This window comes from Pelophylax lessonae (assembly GCF_965119305.1).
Source record: "Pelophylax lessonae genome assembly, chromosome: 4".
NCBI lineage: Eukaryota > Metazoa > Chordata > Amphibia > Anura > Ranidae > Pelophylax > Pelophylax lessonae.
Window position 1 is genome coordinate 534,242,503 of NC_138771.1, and position 26,739 is coordinate 534,269,241.

At 41.9% G+C, this 26,739-nt stretch overlaps 1 protein-coding gene across 1 annotated transcript in view; it reads left to right on the forward strand.

Annotated features, from left to right (window-relative positions):
* The first annotated feature begins 4,849 nt into the window (after positions 1 to 4,849).
* Positions 4,850 to 26,739, forward strand: part of LOC309555056 (low molecular weight neuronal intermediate filament-like) — a 28,816-nt gene continuing 6,926 nt past the window's right edge. The window contains exons 1-3 of the mRNA XM_082256877.1: positions 4,850 to 5,683; positions 21,334 to 21,654; positions 23,836 to 23,960. Coding sequence (XP_082113003.1) covers positions 4,964 to 5,683; positions 21,334 to 21,654; positions 23,836 to 23,960 — 1,166 coding nt within the window. The 5' untranslated portion in view covers positions 4,850 to 4,963. The remainder of the gene's footprint in view (positions 5,684 to 21,333; positions 21,655 to 23,835; positions 23,961 to 26,739) is intronic.

Below are 26,739 nucleotides of genomic sequence, written 5' to 3' on the forward strand. Positions count from 1 at the left end.
GGCTTGTCTGTGTCTACTTCCCAAGCAGCAGCTCCCTGTGTGCAGTGCCCTTCCCCTTTTATTTACAGAGGAGAGACAAAGCCCACAAAGACCGGGAAATCGCAGAAACAGGTATAAACCCTTCCCAGCCTGGGCAGTCTGTCTCACTTGCTAAAACCAACATACTTCAACATGCCTACCTACATGCATTTTTAAAAATATCCAAGACCCAGCATGTAAAATAAGAAAGTAACACTGGCTGCAATACCCACCTTGACTCAATTGTTGTATTCTCCAACACTCTCTGATCCAGCACCACTCATCGTTCTTGTTGAACCCACATCCTGTGAGCCTGGACTGTCTCTTCCTGGGTGTCTATCATCACACAGACCTTGGTTAACAATACTTCTGGATATCATGCAGCTAACACATCACTATTGTGTCAACCACCAATGCCCAGAAGACTGCAGGAAAAAAAGTGTCTATAATGTGATTTTGTTTAACCACCTAAAATCAGTATTTTTTGCTAGAAAATTAGTTATAACCCCCAAACATTATATATATTTTTTTAGCAAAGACTCTGGAGAATAAAATGGCAGTCATTGCAAAAATTTTTGTCACGTGGTACTTGCGCAGCAGTCATTCAAACACAATTTTTTGGAAGAAAATACACTTCACTGAATTTAACAAAAAAACTAAACAGTAAAGTTAGCCCAATTTTGTTTGAATATTGTGAAAGATGATGTCATGCTGAATAAATCGATACCTAACATGTTACGGTTTAAAATTTGGCACACAAGTGCAATGGCGACAAACTATGGGACTTAAAAATCTCCATAGGCTACGCTTTAAAAATGTTTAACGGTTACCAGTTTAGAGTTACAGAGGAGGTCTTTTGCTAGAATTATTGCTCTCACTCTGATGATCACAGCGATACCTCACCTGTGTGTTTTGAACACCGTTTACATTTGCGGGTGCGACTTACGTATGTGTTTTCTTTGGCGTGAAAGCTCACAGGGACGGGGGTGGTTTAAACATTTTTTTTTCCTATTTATTTTCTTTTAGTTTTTATTTTTAATACTGTTTTAAAAAAAAAAAAACTGATCACTTTTATTGCTGTCACAAGGAATGTATACATCGCTTGTTACAGCAATAGGCAGTGACAGGTACTCTTAATGGAGGGATCTGGGGTCTAAAAGACCCCAAGCCCCTCTACTGCACTTCAAAGTATTCAAAACCCCAAAATCTGCGTTTTTGAATACTGACAATTTTTTTCTTAAATCGGTGGCATTGGCAGCTGAGTAAACCGGAAGTGATGTTGTGACGTCGCTTCCGGATTACATGATGGGAGACCCGATCAAAGCCGAATCCAGCTTCTCTCGGGACTCTAACCAATGGGCGGACCTGTCGGCTGGTTGCTTGGGTATCCCGGGGGGACGAGAGACCAGTGCAGAGCGGCAGAAGGCGGTGGGAGGGGGGGATGTCCCCTCCCGCTCGCTGGGATAACATCAGTTGTTATCACCAGAAAGCTGACCGCCAGCTCTAAAAAATGGTACCAAGGTGATGCCTGCAGCTGCATGCACGACCCTGGTACAACAACTTTTTCAAGCCGATGTACAGATACATCAGTTTGCAGAAGTGAGTTCCACCCAAAAGTGGAAGCTCGGCTTATCTGTCTCCTCCCCCCTCCGGTGCCACATTTTATTTTTTGACAGGTACCCTTCCCCACTTCCGTTGGGCCTCGCCACCGGGCCATTCAGAAAGTGCAGCACGGTTCACGCATGTGCAGTAGGGAATCGACATCTCCAGGTTTACAGAAACAGACAGGAGTCAGGATTAAGGCAGTGAGATCCAACTCTTGGGAGTATCGGAGGCATAAAAAAGCCAGAGCTGAGTGGGCCCAACAGGCTCCTCTCAAAAAAAAAAAACACTTTAAAGCAGAGCTCTACTTGTCTGACTCCTCCACTCCTCCCCTCCTCCACTGCCACATTTGCCACCTTTTGGAGGGGGGAGCGGGTACCTGGTTTTGACCGGTAGTTGGGCCCCCCTCCTCCTTCCCCGGCAGCTGGCCCATTCACAGAGCGCAGAGAGCTTCATGCATGCACAGTAGCAAACCGGCTGTGAAGTCGCAAGGCTTCAATGCCAGTTTCCCTTACAGGCTATGGAGGCAGCAGCACCCGAGTGCTGGATTCCAGGACAGGTAAGTGTCCTAATATTAAAAGTCAGCAGCTACAGTATGTGTAGCTGCTGACTTTAAATTCTTCCATAGGGGGGCTGCAGCACCGCTTTAAAGAGGTTGTAAACCCTCTTTTGGAAGTTGTACCTATAGGTAAGCCTTTAATAAGGTTTACCTATAGGTACTGTAAATATCTCCTAAACTTGCACCGTTAAGGAGATATTTACTTTTAATGCAGCCGATTACATCATCGGCCCATGCGCTCTGAAGGAACGGCCACCCATGCCATTCCTTCAGAGCCCTGTGCCGTAAACGGCGGCTCCCGTGCGCATGCGCGGGAGTGATGTAATCGCGCCTTTGGCCAATCAGATGGCCGGATGACGCAAACCAGGAAGCAGAACATGTCAGCCGTCCTGTCGCTGTGCAGGCGGCACTGCGGGGGCATTGTTCTAGTAAGTATTTCATAATGAGCTAGTATGCGATGTATACTAGCTCATTATGCCTTTGTCTTACAGGGTTTTTTTTTTCTAATTTTTTTTTGTGCAGGGTTTAATTCCTCTTTAAGTGTTGTGGGCTTCAGGGAGAGAACATTGACCAGAACATCAAGTCTGTTGACTATATTTTCCCATTTTCTACACTCAAATGACAAATGATTGGCTGCCATGGGTAACACAGGTTTGCATTTTGCAGAGCAGAGTAGGGATTGGCCAGAGAAGGATTACTTTGATGCAGTTTTCCAATTTAAACATGTATTGCAATGTATGTGAACTAAAAATCCCTGTTGTTGTGCGAAGTTTGTTAGAAAGAATGTATAGCAGTGTGCAAAGGGATCATTCAGAATTTTTACTTATAAGAATAGAATGAAGTGTGAATGAAAGGGCATCTTCATTTACATGTCTGCGGCAGTGCACATGAATCTCAACATTTGGATCCACATACATGTGCGAACAGATTTTTTTACACCTGTGGACATTGGTAGGTCCATCTCAAAGACAGTTTATAACAGATAAATCAGAAGTGTGGTGTGTGTGTGTGTGTTTGTACTAAACCATGAAAGGGATTCCACCAAAAAACAGTTTACTGTTCAGTCCACTTTAACAGTAAATATGAACAATTCGTGTGTTCATCCATTTATATAATAATAATATAATAATAATGCATCTAATTTGCCACTAGCAGTACAACTGTAAGTGCAAAGAAGAAACCACTATAGAGCAAGTGTTCACTATTGTTCACGGGTACGCCGCTTGTCTAATGGCTGCATATTCTCACCTATTGTGGAAAAGGTTGCTGACCCCTGATATACATTATAGGCATTTACTCCATGTTCTATTTATGACTGTGTGGAGTACTTCTCTCTCTTGTCATCAGTCCCATGTGCACAGTGTAGTGCAGGCTCATCCTTTTAGTGCAGCAGAGGTCAGTCCCCCTCTATAGGACTGCAGATTAGAAGGACCAACCCTCTGCCTTCCACACCCTCCACATCCTCCTCCTGCAGTACCAGCAAAATCTGCTGAACTACCAGCATGGGCTGACTTCTCACATGGAAGAATAAACTGTATAATCTGCTGCTAAATGTACTTCTATTTCCAAATAATCTGCAAGAAAAGAGCTTTCCAAATTAATGCATTTTGATGCATATGTATATTTTATTAAAATAGCCAGAACTGATTCTATCTATCTATCTATCTATCTATCTATCTATCTATCTATCTATCTATCTATCTATCTCTCTATCTATCTATCTCTCTATCTATCTATCTATCTATCTATCTATCTATCTATCTATCTATCTATCTATCTATCTATCTATCTATCTATCTATCTATCTATCTATCTATCTATCTATCTATCTATCTATCTATCTATCTCTCTATCTATCTATCTATCTATCTATCTATCTATCTATCTATCTATCTATCTATCTATCACTCTATAATGCCCTCCATTCCCTATTTTCTAGCTAGCCAGCATTTATCTATCTATCTATATTGTGTGCTGTACACAGCTAACCTTACACACATATTATATCATACAGAAATCTTGTGATGTCAAACATCTATCTATCTATCTATCTATCTATCTATCTATCTATCTATCTATCTATCTATCTATCTATCTATCTATCTATCTATCTATCTATCTATCTATCTATCCATATTTTGTGCTATACACAGCTAACTTTACACACAAATTATATCATACATAAATCTTGTGATGTGAAACATTTTGAATTACCAATGACAAGGTATAAAATACACTATTGGACACAGATCTGTATAAAAACGTTGCTAAAAACATTTTTCTTGGTTGCAGAATGCACTAGAGATGTCCAGAATGTGCACGTGCTGGTTCAGCAGTGACAGGGTTAAAAAGAGGGTGTGTGCTGTCACTTCTTCTGCAGATCTGTATTATTCTGGGAAGAGGGTTTGTGTAACTATAAAATAAATACAATGTATAAATAAAAGAATGTAACATTTTGCTGGTGTTGATGTATCTTTGTTTGTTTGGCACATGCATGTTATTAGATAGAGAGAAGTAGTGTCAGTGTGTGTTCAGGGCGTTTCCTGTGTCCTGGTGCCTGCAGAGCCCCAGGATGATATGATGGATCTCTTTGTATTAGATGGGATAGGTGGATGCTGATGGGGCTGCAGAGGGGGGCGTGTCCTGATGTCAGGCAGAGCAGGGGGTGTATATAAAGTGATGGTGGGATTCTGCAGTGTGCATTGTTTGCAGAGGGGAAGCAGGACGGTGCAGTAAGTTCAGCCATCACCAGCAGCATCCCACAACCACCTGCAAGGTCCAGCCATGACTTCCAGGGATATCTACGCTTCATCCTACAAGAAGATCTTTGGAGATGCTCCTAGGTCCTCCAATTACCTGTATACATCTAGCTCCAGATCCCCCCAAACCTACAAACCCAGAGACACCTACACCAGTAACATCTCTTCTTATAGGAAGATCAGCAGCAGGTCCCCAGCCAGCCACCTGGCCTCCATCCCTCAAGATCACTTTGACTTGTCCCAATCCACCGCCCTCAGCAACGAGCTGAAGATCGTCAGGACTAATGAGAAGGAGCAGCTGCAGGGTCTCAATGACCGCTTTGTCACCTACATCGAGAAGGTCCACCACCTGGAGCAGCAGAACAAGTTGCTGGAGGCAGAGGTGACCTTGCTGAGGCAGAAGCAATCAGAACCGTCCAGGCTCAGCCAGGTCTATGAGCAGGAGATCAGGGAGCTGAGATCCAGGCTGGAGGAACAACTCCATGAGAAGGATCAGGCTCAGCTGGACTGCCAGCAGCTGGAGAACCTTGCCCATCAGCTGCAGGAGAAGCTGGCACAGGAGACTGCCAAGAGGCAAGAAGCAGAGGAGACCATGAAGGACTTCAGGAAGGATGTGGACCAAGCCACCCTGGACCGCCTACAGCTGGAGAAGAAAGTGGAGTCCCTCCTGGATGAGTTGGCTTTTGTGAGGAAGGTCCATGAAGAAGAAGTGGCCGAGCTTCAGAGTGCTGTGACAGAGGCGCAGGTGGGTACTTGGGGAAGGAAGGGCAGGAGGTGCCAGGCAGGGCGGTGGCTCCTGCAGGGATGGGAGGAGGGGAGAGGATCAGCATCTGTGTGATGAAGATCCATAAGAGGGCACTCCTTCTGAGTGATTCAATGGGTTTAAGCTCAACACACAGGTTGCAATCTGACTGTACATTTTATGGTGGTGGTGCAAGAGCCTGATTGATTGGATAGTTTGGAGTTGTCCTCATAGGACAAGTTTTGGTAAATCTAAAGTTGATTGTACAGAGATGATACAGTCATATTTATATTGTAAGGTGTATGGTGCCCCCTAGTTATGCCTTTGCTATAAACCTTTATTTTTTTACATCAATATTATCTGCACTTTTTAAAGTTAAACTCCAGGAAACTTGAAAATTCTGCAGTGGGATGGCTGCACCTGCATTGCAAGGGTTAACTGCTCCTTTAGGTCTAGGGGACATAAAAAAGTGTATTTACTTACCTGATCCTCCATAATGCTATGGTCCCCATAGCTCTTTTCTCCCATGCTTCTGTGGTCTAAGGTTCTGATGTCATCAAGGGTCCACTCCGAAATATAGTCAATCGCTGAAATATGGGGGCGCCATCTAACAGGGAGTGGAGGATTGGGTAAGTAAATTAATTTACTCTACCCTAGATCAAACAGGCAGTTAACCCTTGCATTGCTGGCACAGCCCCACTGTTAGTGAGAATTTTCAGATTTCCTGGAGTTGGGCTTTCATGCTGCATGGTATTTGTTCCTACAGTCTTGCAGGGGTTACCTACTTACATTAAACATGTGTTCTAGGGAGGGACACATAGGAGGCACCCTCATATGTTATATAACATCTCTGCAGATTTTCCTGACTTTGGTTTTAAATAATTGTTTTAATTAATATTAAAAATGCAAAGAATGATTGATTGTATTTGTAATGGAGAGCCTAGTTCTGCACTGTCAATGAAAACAGTAAAAGTAAAATGCACAGATTAAGCAGTAAGTTGCCCCTAAAAATTATTGTAAAAATGTATTAAAGTATACAGGATTTGTATAGTGTCAACCCTTTGCACAAAACAAAAGGAGACAGAATGGTTACAATAAAATTTGATGCAAAAGAAACAGCTTGTGAGAGTTTACAATCTAAAAGAGAGGGGCAAGTGATACAAAAGATGATAATAATAAAATATAATGGGGTGAGCTGATGGAGATAGTAAAAGTACAGTTTATTATTAATATTAATATTTCAGGTACTTATATAGCACTGTCAATTTACGCAGCGCTTTACATATACATTACACATTCACATCAGTCCCTGCCCTCAGGAGCTTACAATCTAAGGTCCCTAACTCACATTCATACATACATAGTAGGGCCAATTTTACACAGGATCCAATCAACCTACCAGCATGTCTTTGGCTTAGGAGGAGGTGGGATAGGTTAGATAGACAGATAATAATAAAAAAAAAAAATAGCTAGTACTCAATATTTGAATCTGTATGCAGAACAAGCATTTAGTAAAACAAGCCATGCTGAGTTGGGTTAAAAGGAAAAAAAAGCACCAGTGGTCAAAAAGCCTTGCTCCATAGAAGTAATTGTTTCCATACATTGCACCAACAATTCTCAAGAAGTCTGAAACATTTCTATTCAGTTTGTAATAAATGACAGTCTGTATCTGTACTGTAGACCAGCGGATGTTCCATTGGCCCCAGTAACAAAAAAGGAATGATTTGCATGCTCCACCCACTACCCTAAAATGAGGAATAGACCCCTTATCTTTCTATTTATGATGGAAATCAGAAATGCAGATGCCTTCTGTTTTAAGAAGGTTCTACTGAACTTATTGGAAAATTAACTGAAAGACACAAATGAGTGAATATTGAATGACATGATGTTTTTTATTACACATATGTGAAATATGAACCAATATATCTGCTAGCATTATAGTATTGTATACGTACTGTATTCTAAAAACTGCATGTGGTTAATGCATTTAATGATAAAAATTTGCATATAAATTATTATTATTATTTTTTTTTTTATTAACGTCTTTATGTATATTTTGCTGCAAATTTACAAGTAGACCAAGCTGTCCAGGAAAAAAAAGTGACAGTAACAGGGATGGGGCAAGCTATACCATTGGCCAGAGGTGATAACAACATTCAGCTTTTATTCCCATGGTTCAGATAATCTCTTAAAAAAAAACTATTGCTATACCTGTTTAAGCACCCAGGGGGATAATGGTTCTTTAATGCTGCATGTTATTTGCTCCTACAGTCTTTAGAGGGGTTACCCGCATATGCTGAACATTAGTGGGGAGTGGCATCCTAAAACAGCCACCTAAGGGATGTCTTCTAGGGACACATAGGCACCACCCCATATAGTTATATAATATCTCTGCAGATACTCTGGAGCAGATTGTATGTGTGTACGCGATTGAATATGGTAGAAAATGTGAATGCAATATGAACTTTTCGTTGACAGAATTAGATTTGGTTGCATATCAAAGTGGTAAAACGATCTTATAAGATTAACTAATTATTATTATTATACTGCATATTTCCTCATCGTTGTTGCAGTAGGCAGGTTTTGCATTGCCTTGGTGAGACCTACTAGCCATACTTCCATTGGTAATGGCAGTTAAAGTTGGCTCAGGTTTGTGAGATTTTATTTTTTATTCCATTGTTGGATAAAGCTGAGAGTAACCCACTGGGAGCGGCTGACTGCAGTGTCCGATGATTGGATTATTGGACAGGGAACAAGTTAAATCCTGGCAGTATTCCTTCTAGAAATTTCTCTCAGTCAGGTTGAATAAACGAGTAGCTGGATAGTCACATAGTTGCGCAAAGGTGGGCGGGGGTCTTCAAATGAGTTTATTATAATGGCATTATTACCAGGGATAGACAAAATAACCAAAATAGCCCTGTGTCATGGGTTACATTTGCTCTATACACTGCAGGGGAGCTGTTGTTCTGCTGGTGTCCCTGCCCTTCCTCCCTTCTTTCTGCAGACCCCAGGGACCCCAGAGCCCATGCTCAATTGGCACTTCTACAATCTGCAGGAGATTCCAGAATCCCCATCATAGGTACTGGTTAGATCTGGGAGGTGTGATCATACAGATGCACCCTATTGCTTTCCCCTCCCAACTACTGGGCACCTGTCAGGCAATAAGCACCAACAGCAGTGTGTTCAGATGGCTATTGGGGCTTCTATATCTATGCAATCAATAAAACAGTTGTAGATACAGACATATCGGGTGCTACAGATTTTTAAAAAATTGCATTGGGAAGACATTGACCAAGTCATCAATTTGATTAATGGAGGAACTCTAGAAATAATCAGCTAGTGTAGCCATTAAGCAACAACTGAAAACAGGCATTTGCAGTCAGTGCCCGGACAAAGTCATCTAAAGCCCAGGGCGAACCTGCCAAAAACTGTGATTTCCCCCCCCCCCCCCCGATGGGTGCTGCATGTTTACCCCCAAGGAAAAATTCTCCCTCCTCCCAGTATAAATCTGCCCCCTGCTGACCCCCCCCCCCCAAAAAAAAAAAAAAAAATAAATAAAAAAATCACCCCTCCTAACATAAATCCTCTACCCACAAAATGTCCCCCCTCTCAGCACAAATCCCCCCCGCTTAGCTCAAATCTTCCCTTCCTTGTGAGTGTTCAGTACACATGTTTGGAATACTTGGGGATCAAACATTTGAACCTTAGGTGCTAACTGCTAAGTGATCATCATTCGGTGCAGCAAAGATGTTAGATCTGTGGGTAAATATGCCAAAGATATGGTCTAATGCTTAAAGGATAGGTGCAGTTATATCAAACAGAGATGTTGGGCTCAGTCCAGCGCCACATCCAAAATATGAATGCCCAGAATTAAGAAACATAGAAACATAAAATGTGTCGGCAGATAAGAACCATTTGGCCCATCTAGTCTGCCCAATATATCTGAATCCTATGAATAGTCCCTGGCTCTATCTTATATGAAGGATAGCCTTATGCCTATCCCATGCATGCTTAAACTCCTTCACTGGAGTGTGTGTGATGGATTTTTTGTGTGTGATGGATTTTTAGAGTACCCAATGACAACATACATTTTAGTAATATCCTTTAAGATACAAAACAATTGTAAAAAATCATAATGTCCCTGGTAAGCCATGGTACTTATGTCCCCATCAAACATTCAATAGCTATCATAGCCATAATAATATATGTCATGTTACTCAGTCCATCATATGCAATTATTAGATACAGTGGTGGAGACAGGGATTGTTTGACAAGTTTCTTGGAATTATTCTGCTTCTTCAGGAGCTAAGTACAGGATAGCTCTATATCTAAAACGGAAACATATAATAATAACAAATATAATTACCATATAGGTATTCCTCTGTATATATCTATCATTACAAACTCAATAATCAAAATACAAAATGTCATTATGTTCTTTCGGTCTATAGGCCATACCAGAATAAAACATATATAAAATAAATTTGCGCAAATGATGAAAACATATAAAATTGTCAGCAGCTGTGCACAATCCAGACACCGGATCAAACAAACACAAATCAAAAAAGTGCAGCGCTATTAGTGATGAATAAATAAATGAATGTAATGAAAGTCCATGTAAACAGTCCTATTAAACACTGAGAAAGATAAGGAAATCCCTCAATCCGTGAAAAGTGAATAAAGACTTGCAAAGATGCCACCAGTCTGTGATTTCACACCACATTTACCCTAATGTAGTGACCCCCTAATAAGGTAGGTCACAGATTACACTATGATTACGCTAGACCAATGAGATTACGCTATGTGGGTCATTTTATTTACCACTAATAGCGCTGCTCTTTTTTGATTCATACCAGAATAAGGTCACTGCAAAAATCCCTCCTGGGACGAGATAAGGGGCACACAAATGGGGGGGGGGGGGAGAGACCACCCTGCAAAGTCCCCCAGGGGGTCATATCAGTTAACCAACGTTTGAAGGTTAATATCACCATGTAGGTACATTTATAATCAATTGTTGGGCATTAAACTGGAAGGCCTTTTACTGGCTAAGAGTTAGAATTAGCAATATGACAGTTAGCCTGCAGTGCCTGAAGCCCTTAGTGGTCACACTGTCTTGGTCTTCCTTACTCTAGGGTACAGCAAAGAGTCTGTGACACCCAAGTTCATGGTGATTAATGTTTAGAATGCCACAGACTTCTGCCTGCAAAGGGGGATCATGGTAAGGAGAATGGAGCCCCTATGAGATCATTAAGGGCCCCATGCTTCTAAGTTTGTGAACTGCTATAGCAGGCATCACTAAATGGTGAGTCAAAAAAGCAGACCGTGTCACTCTACCATCCGGACTGCCGCAGTCCTGCCATTAAGGAGCCTTTTCTTCCCCCTGCTGTCGCTTTGTAATCCTCATAAAGCCGACAGCGGGAGGGGGGACAGTTCTGGATGGAGCTGCCTGAGGTTAAGAAGCAGGTGATTGGCTGCTAGGATGAAGGGCAGTCCTAGCAGCCAATCAATATCTTACAACGCCTGCCTCCATCCGGACAGCGCAGCATGTCTCCCTGCGATCTGTCTGTGTAAGGCAGAACAGAGAGGGAGATGAAGTTAGACAAGGCTAAGGACTGGATTGTGGGGGGGAGCTGAGGACTGGAATGTGGGGAATGGTGTAAATAGAGGCAGAGGACATTACTGGTAATGGGGGTTGATGTCAAGGAAGTGTGAGAACACTACTGTGAAAGGGGTGGAGGGGGATGATGTAAAGGGGGAGCTGAGGACACTCAATAAGAGGGGATCTTGATGTGAAGGGGGAGGGGACTGATGTGCAGTGGGGACTGAGGACGCTGATGTAAGAATAGGTTAAGATCTGTGCATGTGCATTAGGTGCACACATCATGGGCTGCACTACCCGCAAGAAACACAGAAAGAAGTCCTTTACCTATTTTTAAAAGATTGTGCCACACCTAGCCGCATGGTACTGCAGCAACATGCTGTTTGGCGCACGTGAAAATGCGCAGTGGTACCGACACAAAGAAAACTTTACTGACCGGACCTTTGTGAATTGTAATTCCATACCCCTGTTTTTTAGGGTCATTTAGGGCTCCAGGATTCATAGGTCTGAGAGCTTCTTTGGGGTTATTTAGGGCTCCAGGCTTCATAGGTTTGGGAGCTGCTGTGGGGTCATTAAGGGCTCCATAAGTCTGGTTGTTTTTCATGTTACAGCAGCTATATACTTACCCTTTGCCATTAATAATTTTTCCAATTAAACTCAGAAAAAAGGTTAAAACTACACTTTACCTTTAATAAAATTCAGATTTAGAATTTTATATCCCAAACAATGTCTGCTGGTCTCATGAGCTCTTGAAACATATTCTGGTTTAACCATAAATGCTGTTTAGATTTATTTCCTAAAAGCCAGCATGCATGTTGTTTTTCTTTTTTTTTTTTTTCTCCCCCAAAGGAAATCTATTACACAGCAGAATACTTCTGTGTTCAGATTTAGATGGTAGCTACCATTGCTGGACACTTGGAATGCATTCCAATTTATGGGATGGTGACATCATGGCACTGGATAGATTGGACAATCATTTGGTGTAGAATCAAATTACGTCTTCTTCTACGTGTCTACAGCCATGGCCAAAAGTTTTGGGAATGACACAAATAATAATTTTCACAAAGTCTGCTCCTTCAGTGTTTTTAGATCTTTTTGTCAGATGTTACTATGGTATACTGAAGTATAATTACAAGGATTTCATAAGTGTCAAAGGCTTTTATTGACAATTACATTAAGTTTATGCAAAGAGTCAATATTTGCAGTGTTGACCTTTCTTTTTCAAGGCCTCTGCAATTCACCCCAGCATGCTGTCATTTAACTTCTGGGCCACATCCTGACTGATGGCAGCCCATTCTTGCATAATCAGTGCTTGGAGTTTGTCAGAATTTTTTGGGTTTTTTTTGTTCACTCACCCATGAGGATTGACCACAAGTTCTCAATGGGATTAAGATCTGGGGAACTTCCTGGCCACGGACCCAGAATTTAATGTTTTGTTCCCCAAAGCCACTTAGTTATCACTTTTGCATTATGGCATGGTGGCTTTATCATGCTGGAAAAGGCATTGTTCTCCGAACCATCCAAGAACAGTTTGGTGATAAAGTTGCTCTCTGAAAATGTTTTTGTACCATTCTTTATTCATAGCTGTGTTCTTAGGCAAAATTGTGAGTGAGCCCTCTCCTTTGGCTAAGAAGCAACCCCACACATGAATGGTCTCAGTCTCTTGCATGACACAAGACTGATAGTAGCGCTCACCTTTTCTTCTCTGGACAAGATTTTTCTGGATGCCCCAAACAATCGGAAAGGAGATTCATCAGAAAAACTTGACTTTACCCCAGTCCATACCTGAGCAAGCTCTGCACTGGTGGTGCCCCACTCCCGCAGCTAAATCAACTGTAGGACATGGCCCTTGCTGGACTTTCTTGGATGCCCTGAAGCCTTCTTCACTAATGCAGTGAAATTTTTTTTTTTTTATGGGATTAAGTTAATTTTCATGGTAAAGACAGAGTTTGCAATTAATTGCAATTCATCTGATCACTCTTCATAACATTCTGGAGAATATACAAATTGCCATCATAAAAACTGAGGCAGCAGACTTAATGAAAATTAATATTTGTGTCATTCTCAAAAATTTTGGACATGGCTGTACAGCTCAGGAGATGGGGGGAAATCTCTCCAATGGGACATAATGGCAGAAAACCCTACTTACTATTTCCACAATGGAAAAAAATGTTTTGGATTTAAATATACTTTAGAGGAAACATCACATATGTTGGAATTTAAACTTGTGGAACAGTAGAGCGTAATGAATATTGGTGGCTCACAGTTCTTTACATATCAAAGACACTAAAGAGCTCCCATAGGAAAACTACAGTGTGCATTGTACATACAGTCAAAGCAGATCATGACACAGCCAGACGCCTACAGCTAGAAATGTTCATTAGACAAATCATCCTTTTTTTTCCAATTTTTTAAAAGAGAAGTATGAGTTTGGTTCCCCCCATTTATACTTATCTAAGTGGATGCAGCATCCGCCCGATGCTACATTTGTCCCTCGGTGTCTCTACGCTGAGAATCACGCTCTAGAACACCGCCAATCGCTCTGTTCTGACAACTCTCCGCTCTGCCCCCTCTTCGCTCTCTGGAGCACTGGGCTATGGAGGGGATGGGAGTGGCCGGCTCGGGCTCCCAGCAGCTCGCTGAGAGGCTGAGCCGGGTGTCAGTCCAGGCACCTGGCGGATCCCGACTTCCTTTGTCGTGATGAGGCAGTGCCTGGACTGACTTCTGTGATGTCAGCTGACAGTGGACTTTAGCCCACTCTCTGCTGAAAACGGGTCACATGAGTGCAGAACAAACTGCACTCCTATGATCCATAGAAGATGTACAACCAAACAAACTTTGGGTGTACATCTCCTTCAAATTGTAGGCCTAATTTGAGTGTAGGAAATAGCGCCCCAGTTGTAAAACTTTTTAACTAATGTGCAGGTATCAGTAAGTTCTATCCAGTTATTACCATTGTTTAGCTAATGATATTATTATTATTATACAGGAATAATATAGCGCCAATAGTAATAGACGAGATGACAATTTTCCAGTCTGGGATTAATTGGATGCCTGCAGGTAGGGTGCTTTGCTGGGGTTAGGGGGAACAAGCAGTTGGATGGATTAGATAGCCATTGCTCCCCAAATATGGATTAGGCCAAATGTTGACCTAGACCAGTGTTTCTCAACTCTGGTCCTCAGGGCACACTAACAGGCCAGATTTGAAGTATTACCTTGAGGAGATGCAGACTAGAATACTGCAATCACTGAGCAGCAAATAATATCACCGGTGATGTATTTCGGTTTTCTTGCAAACCTGGCCTGTTATTGTGCCCTGAGGACCGGAGTTGAGAAACATTGACCTAGACAAAGTAGCAGTATCTTCTGTATGCACTTATAATGATTGCAACAGGCACAGATACGCTGCTTAATTGGCATTGACTGTACTGGCCCATGTGTACAGCTTTGATCAGTTGTGCCATCCCCCTGGTTTACTGCAGGAGCCAAAAGTTTGTAGCTGGGCCCCCTTCCCATCAACCAGGCCTATGTCTAGGTTCATTTGTGGATGATCTGGCTCTGCCTTCCCCTCTCTATTGCCATAAATGTGTCCATCTGGAAGAGCCATTTATTTAAGGAGCACTTTGTAGGCTGCTTATCCTGAGATTGGTTGAATCATCACCTAATGAAAAACTGCCCTACCAAATGTATGGACAGTGCAAAGGCACCTACAGATTTAGGAGAATGTTCACAAAATCATCAGTTATGGTCAGACAGGGCAATGTTGGGGGCCTTCACCAGACATTGTCTTGCTGAGCATTCATGGAGATGTTCTTTCCTGGATAAGAGACAGACCTGTGCTCAAGTGTCCCCAACCCCCCCCCCCCCTCCACTGAATTAGACATGCATGGCTGGGCACCCACCGTTTATGGTTTGTAAGCAAACCAAGCCTTTTCTTTAAAACCTAATATAAATTAAATTACATTTTAATGGTTTATTGACCTTATACATTCTTCATCTTGACACATTGATAGCCAGTTTGTATGTTGACTCACATGCAGAAAGGGAGTGTGCAACATCTCTCTGATTGAGATTATTCATCATCTTTCAGATTAAATAATAAATAAATTCATGATATTCTAGCCAAGTCTCTCTTCATCTTGATAGTACATGAGATTCACTTGGACATGAAAGATTTCAGATATCAGTCCATTTCCAGCACAAACCTTGAGTTATAATTCAAAACCTGTGTTGCCATTTCATGTATTTCATAAAAAAAATAATTTATATCCATATTTAGAGTACTGAATACATTTGCAAACATTCACTTTAAGAGCCAGCTATGTCAGTATCAAGTTGCATATTTGAGAAATGCAAAACACAAGAATTTCTACCTTTTTTTTTTTTTTTGTTCGTTTCTAAAAAAAGATGCAATTGGTATGAAAACCTTTTCTCTACTCAACAATCGATTGGTTCCTTGGGTGCTCTTAAAGGCTTTATGGATTGTTATTGATTCCAGAGACAAGAACAAGCTATTTTGTCCTTCAGATGAAACTATTTGTGTGAAGAAAACCCTGTTCCCCAGTAATTACTTAAATCAGCATCAAACCCAAAAGCAAACATTTTTTTTAAATTATATTGCAGTTTACCAATTCTTAGATGCGATGGCTATATTTGTTTTCATTTTAGGCTTTCTATTTTCATCTGGTCATCCAGCCAGCAAGTCAAACCATTTACCACTGACAAGGGTGCCTAAAATGATCAGCTTTTATTTATCCACTTGAAGACAAAGTGTTTTCTGGCGCTTTTTTTTCACAAGTTTAAATCAGTAACATTATATATATATATATATATATATATATATATATATGTGTGTATATATATATCTATATATAGATAGATAGATATATATATTTTAGCAGACACCATAGGGAATAAAATGGCGAGTGTTGCAATTATTTATGTTACACATATTTTGCGCAACGCAGTCTTTTAAAAACTTAATTAAAGCGGTTGTATCCTCACATCTTGTGCTGGCTTCTGTAAAAAAGGTATGACCACAAATGGTCTGCTGATTGGGTCCCGCTTCTGGGGAGCCTTTCCTCTGTCAGAACACAGTAGCACAGCAGGGGAGATCACTGTACTAATGTTGTATAGTTAGTACAGCGTCTCCTAATCTGTCAGTTTTTTTTTTTTGTTCAACCCACTGATTTGAACAAAAAAAAAAACTAGCAGTGTGTACGAGGCTTTAAGCTTACATGAGATTTTAGTGATTGAGTTTACGTATACTTACAATTCATTATGTAAATAATAAAGAGGAAGTAAACTCAAAGGTATAATCTGTACCTATAGCTAAGCCCTATAATATAATAATACAGTATCTCACAAAAGTGAGTACACCCCTCACATTTTTGTAAATATTTTATTTTATCTTTTCATGTGACAACACTGAAGAACTGACACTTTGCTACAATGTAAAGTAGTGAGTGTACAGCTTGTATAACAGTGTAAATTTGCTGTGCCCTCAAAATAACTCAACACACAGCCATTAATGTCTAAACCGCTGACAACAAAAGTGAGTACACCCCTAAGTGAAAATGTCCTAAAATGTCAATATTTTGTGTGGCCACCATTATTTTCCAGCACTGCCTTAACCCTCTTGGGCATGGAGTTCAGCACAGCTTCACAGGTTGCCACTGGAGTCCTCTTCCACTCCTCCATGACGACATCATGGTTCTGGTGGATGTTAGAGACCTTGCGCTCCTCCACCTTCCGTTTGAGGATGCCCCACAGATGCTCAATAGGGTTTAGGTCTAGAGACATGCTTGGCCAGTCCATCACCTTTACCCTCAGCCTCTTTGGCAAAGCAGTAATCATCTTGGAGGTGTGTTTTGGGTCATTGCCATGTTGGAATACTGCCCTGCGTTCCAGTCTCCGCAGGGAGGGGATCATGCTCAGCTCCAGTGTGTCACAGTACATGTTGGCATTCGTGGATCCCTCAATGCACTGTAGCTCCCCAGTGGTGGCAGCACTCATGCAGCCCCAGACCATGACACTCCCACCACCATACTTGACTGTAGGCAAGACACACTTGTCATTGTACTCCTCACCTGGTTGCAGCCACACAGGCTTGACACCATCTGAACCAGAAATAAGTTTAGCTTGGTCTCATCAGACCACAGGACATGGTTTCAGTAATCCATGTCCTTAGTCTGATTGTCTTCAGCAAACTATTTGCGGGCTTTCTTCTGCATCATCCTTAGAAGAGGCTTCCTTCTGGGATGACAGTCATGCAGACCAATTTGATGCAGTGTGCGGTGTATGGTCTGAGCACTGACAGGCTGACCCCCCACCCCTTCAACCTCTTCAGCAATGGTGGCAGCACTTATACGTCTATATCCCAAAGACAACCTTTGGATATGACGCTGAGCATGTGCACTCAACCTCTTTGGTTGACCATCCCGAGGTCTGTTCTGAGTGGAACCTGTCCTGTTTAACCGCTGTATGGTCTTGGCCACAGTGCTGCAGCTCAGTTTCAGGGTCTTGGCATTCTTCTTATAGCCTAGGCCATCTTTATGTAGAGCAACAATTCTTTTTTCCAGATCCTCAGAGAGTTCTTTGCCATGAGGTGCCATGTTGAACTTCCAGGGACCAGTATGAGAGAGTGAGAGCGATAACACCAAATTTAACACATCTGCTCCCCATTCAAACCTGAGACCTTTAACACTTGCGCCCAATTTGGACATTTTCACTTAGGGGTTTGCTCACTTTTGTTGCCAGCAGTTTAGACATTAATGGCTGTGTGTTGAGTTATTTTGAGGGGACAGCAAATTTACACTGTTATACAAGCTGTACACTCACTACTTTACATTGTAGCAAAGTGTCATTTCTTCAGTGTTGTCACATGAAAAGATATAATAAAATATTTACAAAAATGTGAGGTGTGTACTCACTTTTGTGAGATGCTGTATCTCCTAAACATAGTTACATTACATGCATCTGATAAAGTAATCGGCGCATGCGCTCTGAAGGATTGGCCACCTGCACCTTTCCTTCAGATACCTGTGCTGTGAATGACGGCTCCCCTGTGCATGCGCCGGAGTGACGTCATTGCGGCTCCTACCTGTCACACAGCCAGAGTCCGCGGACCCGGAAGGAAGACAGGGTGAAGCTGGACGCTGCCTCCAGGGATTACATCGCATCGCTGGAAGGCTTCCTTTTCAGGTAAGTTTCACATAATGTGCTAGTATGCAATGCATACAAGCACATTATGCATTTACCTTGCATGTCCAAAAAAAAAAAAACAACCAGTGGTTTACAACCACTTTAAGGAGGCAGCAATCCTCTGTCATGGGCTGTATGGACAGTGATACTATTTCCAGTGAAGCCAAATATATTCATCTTTTCTGCTCAGAACTAGTATTCAGCCCTTTAAACATGACAGACAGATATGACCTATATGCATTATAGAATCCCGAGACCATTTTTGATCTCTGGATTAGCCATCTGTTATTCTCATGCACTTCCCAATTCCTGATTGAATTTTTCTTCACCATCTCTTCTATTCATCCATCATCCAAGGCTAATCATTAGATGCTGCAGTATATGGAAATTAAAAGGGAAAGTCCTAGCTGGATATTACTTCCATTTTTAGGTTTTATTAAAACCATAAATTCTTTCTGGCATTGCACACTGTTGTCTTGCTAAGATTCATCGCTCTGCAGATAAAAACGCTTCCTCTGGGAGATGAATCATAATAAGATTTCTAAAGATCGCAGTGTCCATGCTGCATTTTATTCCCTCAATCCCTTGCGTCCAGCTGTTCTTTTAATGCACTTGTCTTACCCACAATACCCTGGGACACCTCTGGGATTTACTGTCAGCTGTTCATGGGTTAACACCCTCCTTGCTAGGACTGATGAAGGTCAAGCTAGGACAATGTGATGGATTTTCTTTCTGCCAGATTCCTGTTCTATATGTCGTTACTCATAAGTCGAAAAAAAATGTTCTAAATTGTATATAAAGTATTCATATCTATATGTAACAACATACAAAAATTCCCACCTACCTTACCAGCCAGCCTGCAACAAACTGCATATACACAGGAGTGCCATGACGTGGCCTCTGCAGCTTACACATACATTTACAAATGTGAGCAAAACAAAATTCTTGTTCTAACACGAACTGTTAGACATGGTTATTTGGTTTGTTGCAGGAACCCTATGTTGCTGTTAAGCCATTAATTCAAATCTCGGCCGGTTCAGCAGGAATCGGCCACGATTCAAACCGTGTGTGGGCAGGCTGAATGTACCAAGTTGATCAAACCATCTGCGTGGGCACAACCAGCCTGCTGGATTTGCTTGCGATTATTGCTAGCTGCTGCTCTAGCAATAATCACTGTCTTCTTCCGGCAGGGACAAGGTTGCAGGAAATAAATTTGCTCCGTCTATGGCCTGCCTAATGGGCCTCACTGGTATAGACTTTGTCTCCTACCCCACACACACTGCATGTGATTCATCATAAGGTTTATTTGCATATAGCCTCATCCTTTGATGTTATGTTTCCAGCAATACGAGTTATTCTGCAAGGACATTTGAAATCAAGAAAATATCACAGACAGAAAGGATTATGAACCGATTCACTCATTTAATTGATTTGTCTAAAAATATCATATTCTCTAATCAGGGCCGTCTTTAACACAGGGCAAAAGGGGAAGCTGCCATGGGCCCAGTCATTGGTGTGGGCAGGGGAGGACTGGCAAGGGGGGCAGGTTGGCAATTGCCCCCCGGGCCACTCTGAAAAGTGGTAAAAACTGGTAAAAAGGCCTCACTCAGGGCTGGATTAATGTAGAGGCCAGACACTGTATACAGCTGCAAGTCCAAAACCAGGTGGGCATGGATGGTAAGCTGATTCAATGGTTCAGTGGGCCACTTGACTGGACTTGACCCCCAGATCTAAGGCTGCCAGCCCTCCCCTGGGTGTGGGACTAAAAGACGCTGCCCCTTGAGACTACACTGCCCACAAATAGTTGATAAGTGGATTTGGGAGGGCCCAAGAAAAGGTTTGCCCAGGGTCCAATCAATATTAAAGACTGCCCTGACTCTAATAACCACAATTGTCTGGATCCTGGATTACATATTTCTCATCATGACAGGTCTGCATAGGAAAATTCAGGCAAAGCACGCATTTTTTGTTTTCCTAGAAAATGTACTTCATATTTGTCTGATGTGCAGCGAATTTCATTCTGGATATAGAATATTGTGACATAAATTATATAGTTCATCACAAATTGCAGAAATCTGCATATTTAGTAATATTGTTAAGATTCCCTGATTTGCTCATCCCCAACAACAAAATGATGCTCCTAAAATATATGGTATATAAGTGTATGTTGTTCACAGAGATGTATAGTAATTAAGTAGAACTACTTCACTACTGTACTTAAGTACCGAAAGGCGGTATCTGTACTTTCCTAGAGTAGAATTTTTTTCTCCTACTTCCACTTTTACTTCACTACATTTTTTCAATGATTTCAATACTTCTACTCCGATATTTTTTTTTTTGTGCTGCATAGTTACTCGTTACAATTATAAAAATTACCACTGCCAGAACAGTAGATGGCAGGTTTCATGAAGCTCAAAACATGTATTATCAGCGCATACGAAAATAAATGCTACTGTATGTATGAATAAAAGCTGCATTTGAAATAATAAAAAACAATATGATGTTCAAACTTTTGACTTCTTTCTTTAATAACTACATAACACAGTACTTGTACTTTTACTTTCAGTACTTAAGTAGCAAAATTTTTTAAAAAACTACTTGCAATACTTAAGTACATCAAATGTTGAATACTTTAGTACTTCTACTCGAGTCACTTTTTGATCGAGCACTTGTACTTTTACTCAAGTATGGGTTTCGAGTACTTTATACAACTCTGGTTGTTCATAGGAAATCTTACCAAACAAGCAGCACTGCATTTATTATTCTGCTATTCTGCCCATGAAAATATGAGTAATTTTACTTTGAAATATCTACAGTGTCATACTTGACAATTTTGCTTTTCTTTGTGCAGATCACTGTGGAGATGGATGTAGTTAATAAACCAGATCTAACGGCTGCCCTGAAAGAAATCCGCATGCAGTATGAGGTCCTGTCCACTCGCAACCAGCAGACGGCTGAGGACTGGTACCAGACCAAGATTGCCAATGTCACCCAGGAGGCAGCTCGAAACAATGATAACATCCGACAGGCCAAGGAAGAGATCAATGAGTATCGGAGACAGCTCCAAGCCCGAACCCTGGAAAATGATGCCCTGCGCAATGCTAACGAGTCACTAGAGAGGCAACTGCAGGAAACCGAGGACAGGAACAACGAAGAAATTGCCCAAATGCAGGTAACATCTCAGTGTTTTCACACCCCACAATATTGTTTGGGTTTCATAAACAGGAAATTGAATAATTTCATCCCATAGTCCAGGGTACGAACCCATTCAAATACATCTATCTTTATTACATTTTTGTTACATATGCTACAGAGTGCTCATGAACAGCGTAATGGTCAACATCTGGCTTAGTATTGCTTTGCCATTTGATCACTGTCAATTGACAGGGATAACCAGCTTAGCCAGTTAGCAAGAAAACACAAAATCTTAAGTTACTAAAGCAACTACAACATACTTTATATTGTTTGATTCTTGCCTCTTTAAAAGAGACAATCCACCTTAACCAGTTCAGCTCTGGAAGGTTTTACCCCCTTAATGACCAGGCCATTTTTTGCAATACGGCACTGCGTTGTTTTAACTGACAATTACGCGGTGGTGCGACACTGTACCCAAATAAAATTGAGGTCTTTTTTCCCCCACAAATAGAGCTTTCTTTTGGTGGTATTTCATTTTTTTCTTTTTTGCGCTATAAACAAAAAAATTGCCACAATTTTGAAAAAAAATATATATATTTTTTTTACTTTCTGCTATAAAACATACCCAATAAAAAAAATGTAAAAAATCAAATGTTTTGATAGCAGGACTGCAACATTATGGTGGACAAATCTGACACTTTTAGTGGACCAGTGACACCAATACAGTGATCAGTGCTAAAAAAAAAAAAAAAATGCACCTTCTGTATAAATGACACTGGCAGAGAAGGAGTTGACACCAGGGACAATCAAGGGGTTAAATGTGCTCCTAGGGAGTGCTTTCTAACTGTGGGGGGAGTGGATGGACTGGAGGGAAAGAGCCTAGCTGAAACACAGATCTCTCTTTTCCTCCCTGACAATACAGCAGTCTGCCTTATTCACATAGGGCAGACCGCCGTTCTGTCATTCCACTGAACGATCGGTGGGTACGCTGGCCATTGCGGCCACTGAACCTGCTGATTGGCTCCTGCTGTGTCCAATCACAGCGGGAGCGACGCTCTGGCGGCAAGTGCGCCCCTGAAATCTCTTGCACAAAATCACATACGTGTACGTGTTTTTGCGCAACTGGGCTGCCCTGCCGCAGTATATATGCGGCAGGCGGTCCGAAAGTGGTTAAAGAGGAGCTCCAGGCTCCTTCATAAAAAATTTTAAGTCAGCAGCTACAAATACTGTAGCTGCTGACTTTTAATGTTAGGACAATTTACCTGTCCAGGAATCCAGCAGTGTCCTCACCCGAGCCAATTTTTCAATTGGCTATTGGGTGCTGTTGCCACCATCTGCATTAAGGGAAATTGGCAGTGAAGCCTTGCGAATTCCCTACTGTGCATGCTTGAAGGGGGAAGGAGGAGGGGGGTCGAACTTCCGGATGAGTTCACTGCGGCAAACTCAGCCAGAAGTGGGAGCAGGTACCCATTCCCCCAAAAGGTGCCAAATGTGGCAGTGGAAGGGGGGAGAAGTCAGACAAGTGAAGCTTCCCCTTTTTGCTGAATCTCTGCTTTATTTTTTTGAGTGGAGCCTGTTGGGCCCACTCAGCTTTGGCTTTTTATGCCTCTGATACTCCAAGAGTTGGATCCTACTGCCTTTATCCTGACTCCTCTCTGTTTCTGTAAACCTGGAAATGTTGGATGTTTCTGTCCACCTTTAGATACTGTATTCCAGCTGCTCTTGTTGCTTTCTTAAGAATTTGAAATGAATACCAATTCCAACAGGAAGAGTAGGATCCTTCATAATGGCTACAGCAAAAGAGTAGACCCAGGATTTCAAGCTCCGAGATCTTACTAAATGAATTCCTGGGAAATTAAAGGAACAGTCAGTTGGGTTAGCTCTCCCACATCTATTGAAAATGAATACCAGGTTAACCCTTTAAATATGTTTTTTTCTTAGACCTTAGGTTCTTAGTTATATACAATATTTCCCATGACAACTGGTGTGCTGTGCTCTGTCGTACCAACGAGCCCATGTGGCTAGCAAGACACAGCTAACATCAACAAGCTGTATTAGTAATAAAAATATGCTGAAAGGATAGCAGTATGCTATTTCTGTGCAAGACTTCAGGGTTCTGCACCACCTCTGAAGACTTTCTGAACGTATGCTTGGTAAGCAATTATTTTTTATAATTTCAGATGTGATATGACACACTGTTGTAATGTTTTGTCTGTAGGAAACCATCAACCAGCTTGACAATGCTCTAAGAACCACCAAGGGAGAAATGGCTCGTCACCTGAGGGAATACCAGGACCTTCTTAATGTCAAGATGGCTCTGGACATTGAAATAGCAGCATACAGGTAATGGATCTATAGTACTGAGGTAGTGAGTAGAAAACCATCATCATAGGATACAATTTTGCTTTCTAAAACTGAAAATATGAATGGGTAGATTTACCTGTCAACTGCAAATAATAAAGCGATGCAACCGTTTTGTAGACTGAACCATTATAAAAGAGTAATTGGACTATCAGTTCACTAGGTACTAGTGACATCATTGCAAAAAGGAAACCATTATCAGATCCACTGTGTGGAGGAGAGAGTTGAGATTCATGAGTTATGGTGGACTGGGGACAGTTAGAGACATCACACCCCAACGGGACCAGAATGAGAGGACATCTGAGCCCATATGAATGTGACACACACATACTGGTTTGCATGTATCACAAATATCTGAAATGAAGAATGTTTGTACTGCCCTAGGAATCCAGTAAAGCGTACTGAGGCCTGACTTTCAGAGATTTTATGGCTAAGCCCCGTTATTCCACTGTCCAATGATACTGCCTCAGTGGCCAATAAAAGCACCCTTACTGGACAGTCAGGTGGCAGTTTGTTAATGGGGCCTGAGACTTAATGGCTTAACTTCACTAAGTGAAGCTACATTAGACCAAGGCACAGAAGCGGCTTTTCTGTCTATATACAGATAATAGCACGCATATTGTGATGTCTGCTCTCAGACAGGATGTTTATTCTTTAATATAATTGAGTATCGATTGATCAACTTGAGTACATTTAGGAGGAGGAGCCTGAGTATGGCGCTGACAGGGAGCTCGTGCTAGGAGCTCCAGGAAAACTCACCCAGCCAATGCAGCCAATGAATGAAATAGCCCACTTACCCCCGCATCCCCGTACCCTCAACTCTCTGGCCACACACCGGAGTGAGCAGGCACAGGTCAGGCTAGACCTCTCGTAGCGGCTCCTGACGGTGCCTGGTCTCAGAGATGGAGAGGAGGAAGAGGTGAGAGGAGCGGAAACTCCCTGGGAGCCTCAAAGCTTGCGGGAGTGAGAGATACCATAAGCGGGCTCGGAGGGGACGTCGGCCATGCTCGGCAGTGGTCGGTGGCACTCGGAGGAGTACAAAGAAGCTCTGGTGGCAGGAACTGTGAGACCCGGCAGTCTGCGAGGGTTAGGCGGCCAGGGCAGGCAACATAAGAGGCGAGCTGGAGGCAGAGCAGAGCGGGAGCATCCCAATTAAAGGGATATATACCCTGCAAAGAAAAAGAGTCCCAACAGACCCTGAGTTGAGCCTGAGGAGGGGAGATCCCCCTGCATTAGGAGGAGTGGATATTCATTAGAGTAAAAGCACAATATATAAAGGGATGAGGAAATAAGCAGGAGATTTCAAGGGGACTAAAAAGCGAACCATTAACTGAACCATCAACTGCCTCTGTACTGCCAGGAGCGGTGAGTCTCTGCATTTTACTATCCCCTGAGTATTTACAATTTACAAACTGTAGACTGTGTCTCTCACTTTCTTTACCAACTCATACCAACTCTCTGACCAACTGTGTTCTACCAACTAAGAATTGAAAAAATGTATTCCAAATCAATGGTCCCAAAATCCACTGACTATAGGAAAGGGGGTGGGACTATAACGGACTGTTTGTCAATAGTATATAGGTAAGCAGAAAAAGGCAAAATATAAAAGCAACAATGTTTATTCATAAGATATAAAAAGTCGACACATAAGACATAGTGAAAAATAAATACATCGTAATTCACATATCATGGTAGTAGTAATCAGATGGGTGATTGATTTGTTCTATGCATTCCGCGGGAATACTCCAGCTTCATCAGGAACTATAGCATTTGAAATTCACCCCTTTTACAGAGCCACGACTACATTCAAACCTTGAAGATATTTATAGTGAGAAAAGACATGTCAATACATAATATAGTGGCAAGACAAACCCATCATCATAAAACATGCCTTGCCATATAACAATGTGTGTGTATCACATTAAGAGACATATAAAAATAGTATATATTCACTGCTTACCAGACTTAGCGAGTGTTTTAACAAATACATAGTTGGTTTGGACCTCAGATTGCGTCTCCCGCCAGCCTGCCTCATAACTCCAAGCCAAAAGGTCCCGAAAGGGCCCCGGGGTCCTGAAGGGAGATGGCTAAATGGTATAGGTTGGACCAGCCTTACATAGGTGCCACCAAAGCGGACAGTAGGTGGAGCTATGGGTCTGCAAAAAATATGTTGTATGAATTTAGAATAATATCACCCAAAAGTGTATAAGGAAAAGGCCACATAATACATCAGATATGGCCTAGCCAAAGGACTGGATAGGACCTATGCTCTAAAATTAGGGGGTATAATCCATAATACAGATAGTGTGCTCTCACCACCATATAGAGGAAACCTCTAAAACCATCAATGAATGGTGGGGTGTCGCAGTGACTAACATGGGATACCTCCATGCCCTCCAAAAATCAATACTGTATTAAATCTGAGCTATAGGGCATGAGACCCATGTCTCAGAGATGCAAAGCCAAATGAGGGCTCCCATAGGATGTAGTATAAAGACAAATGGTAATATAATACTTAAGAGGAAAAGATCCCCCAAGCAAATGCCCAAGGAAGAAGAGGAGGGGTGACCGAGGTCCTAGAGCAGCCTAACGAACTTCAATTGCTGCCCATATTGCCACCATATAGGCAATGCTGCCTATAGTCAGTGGATTTTGGGACCATTGATTTGGAATACATTTTTTCAAGGGCATGGGCTACGCTCCATTTTCTTGTGTTCTACCAACTATAGACTGGCTGCTTATCCCCCCCCCCCCCCACCTC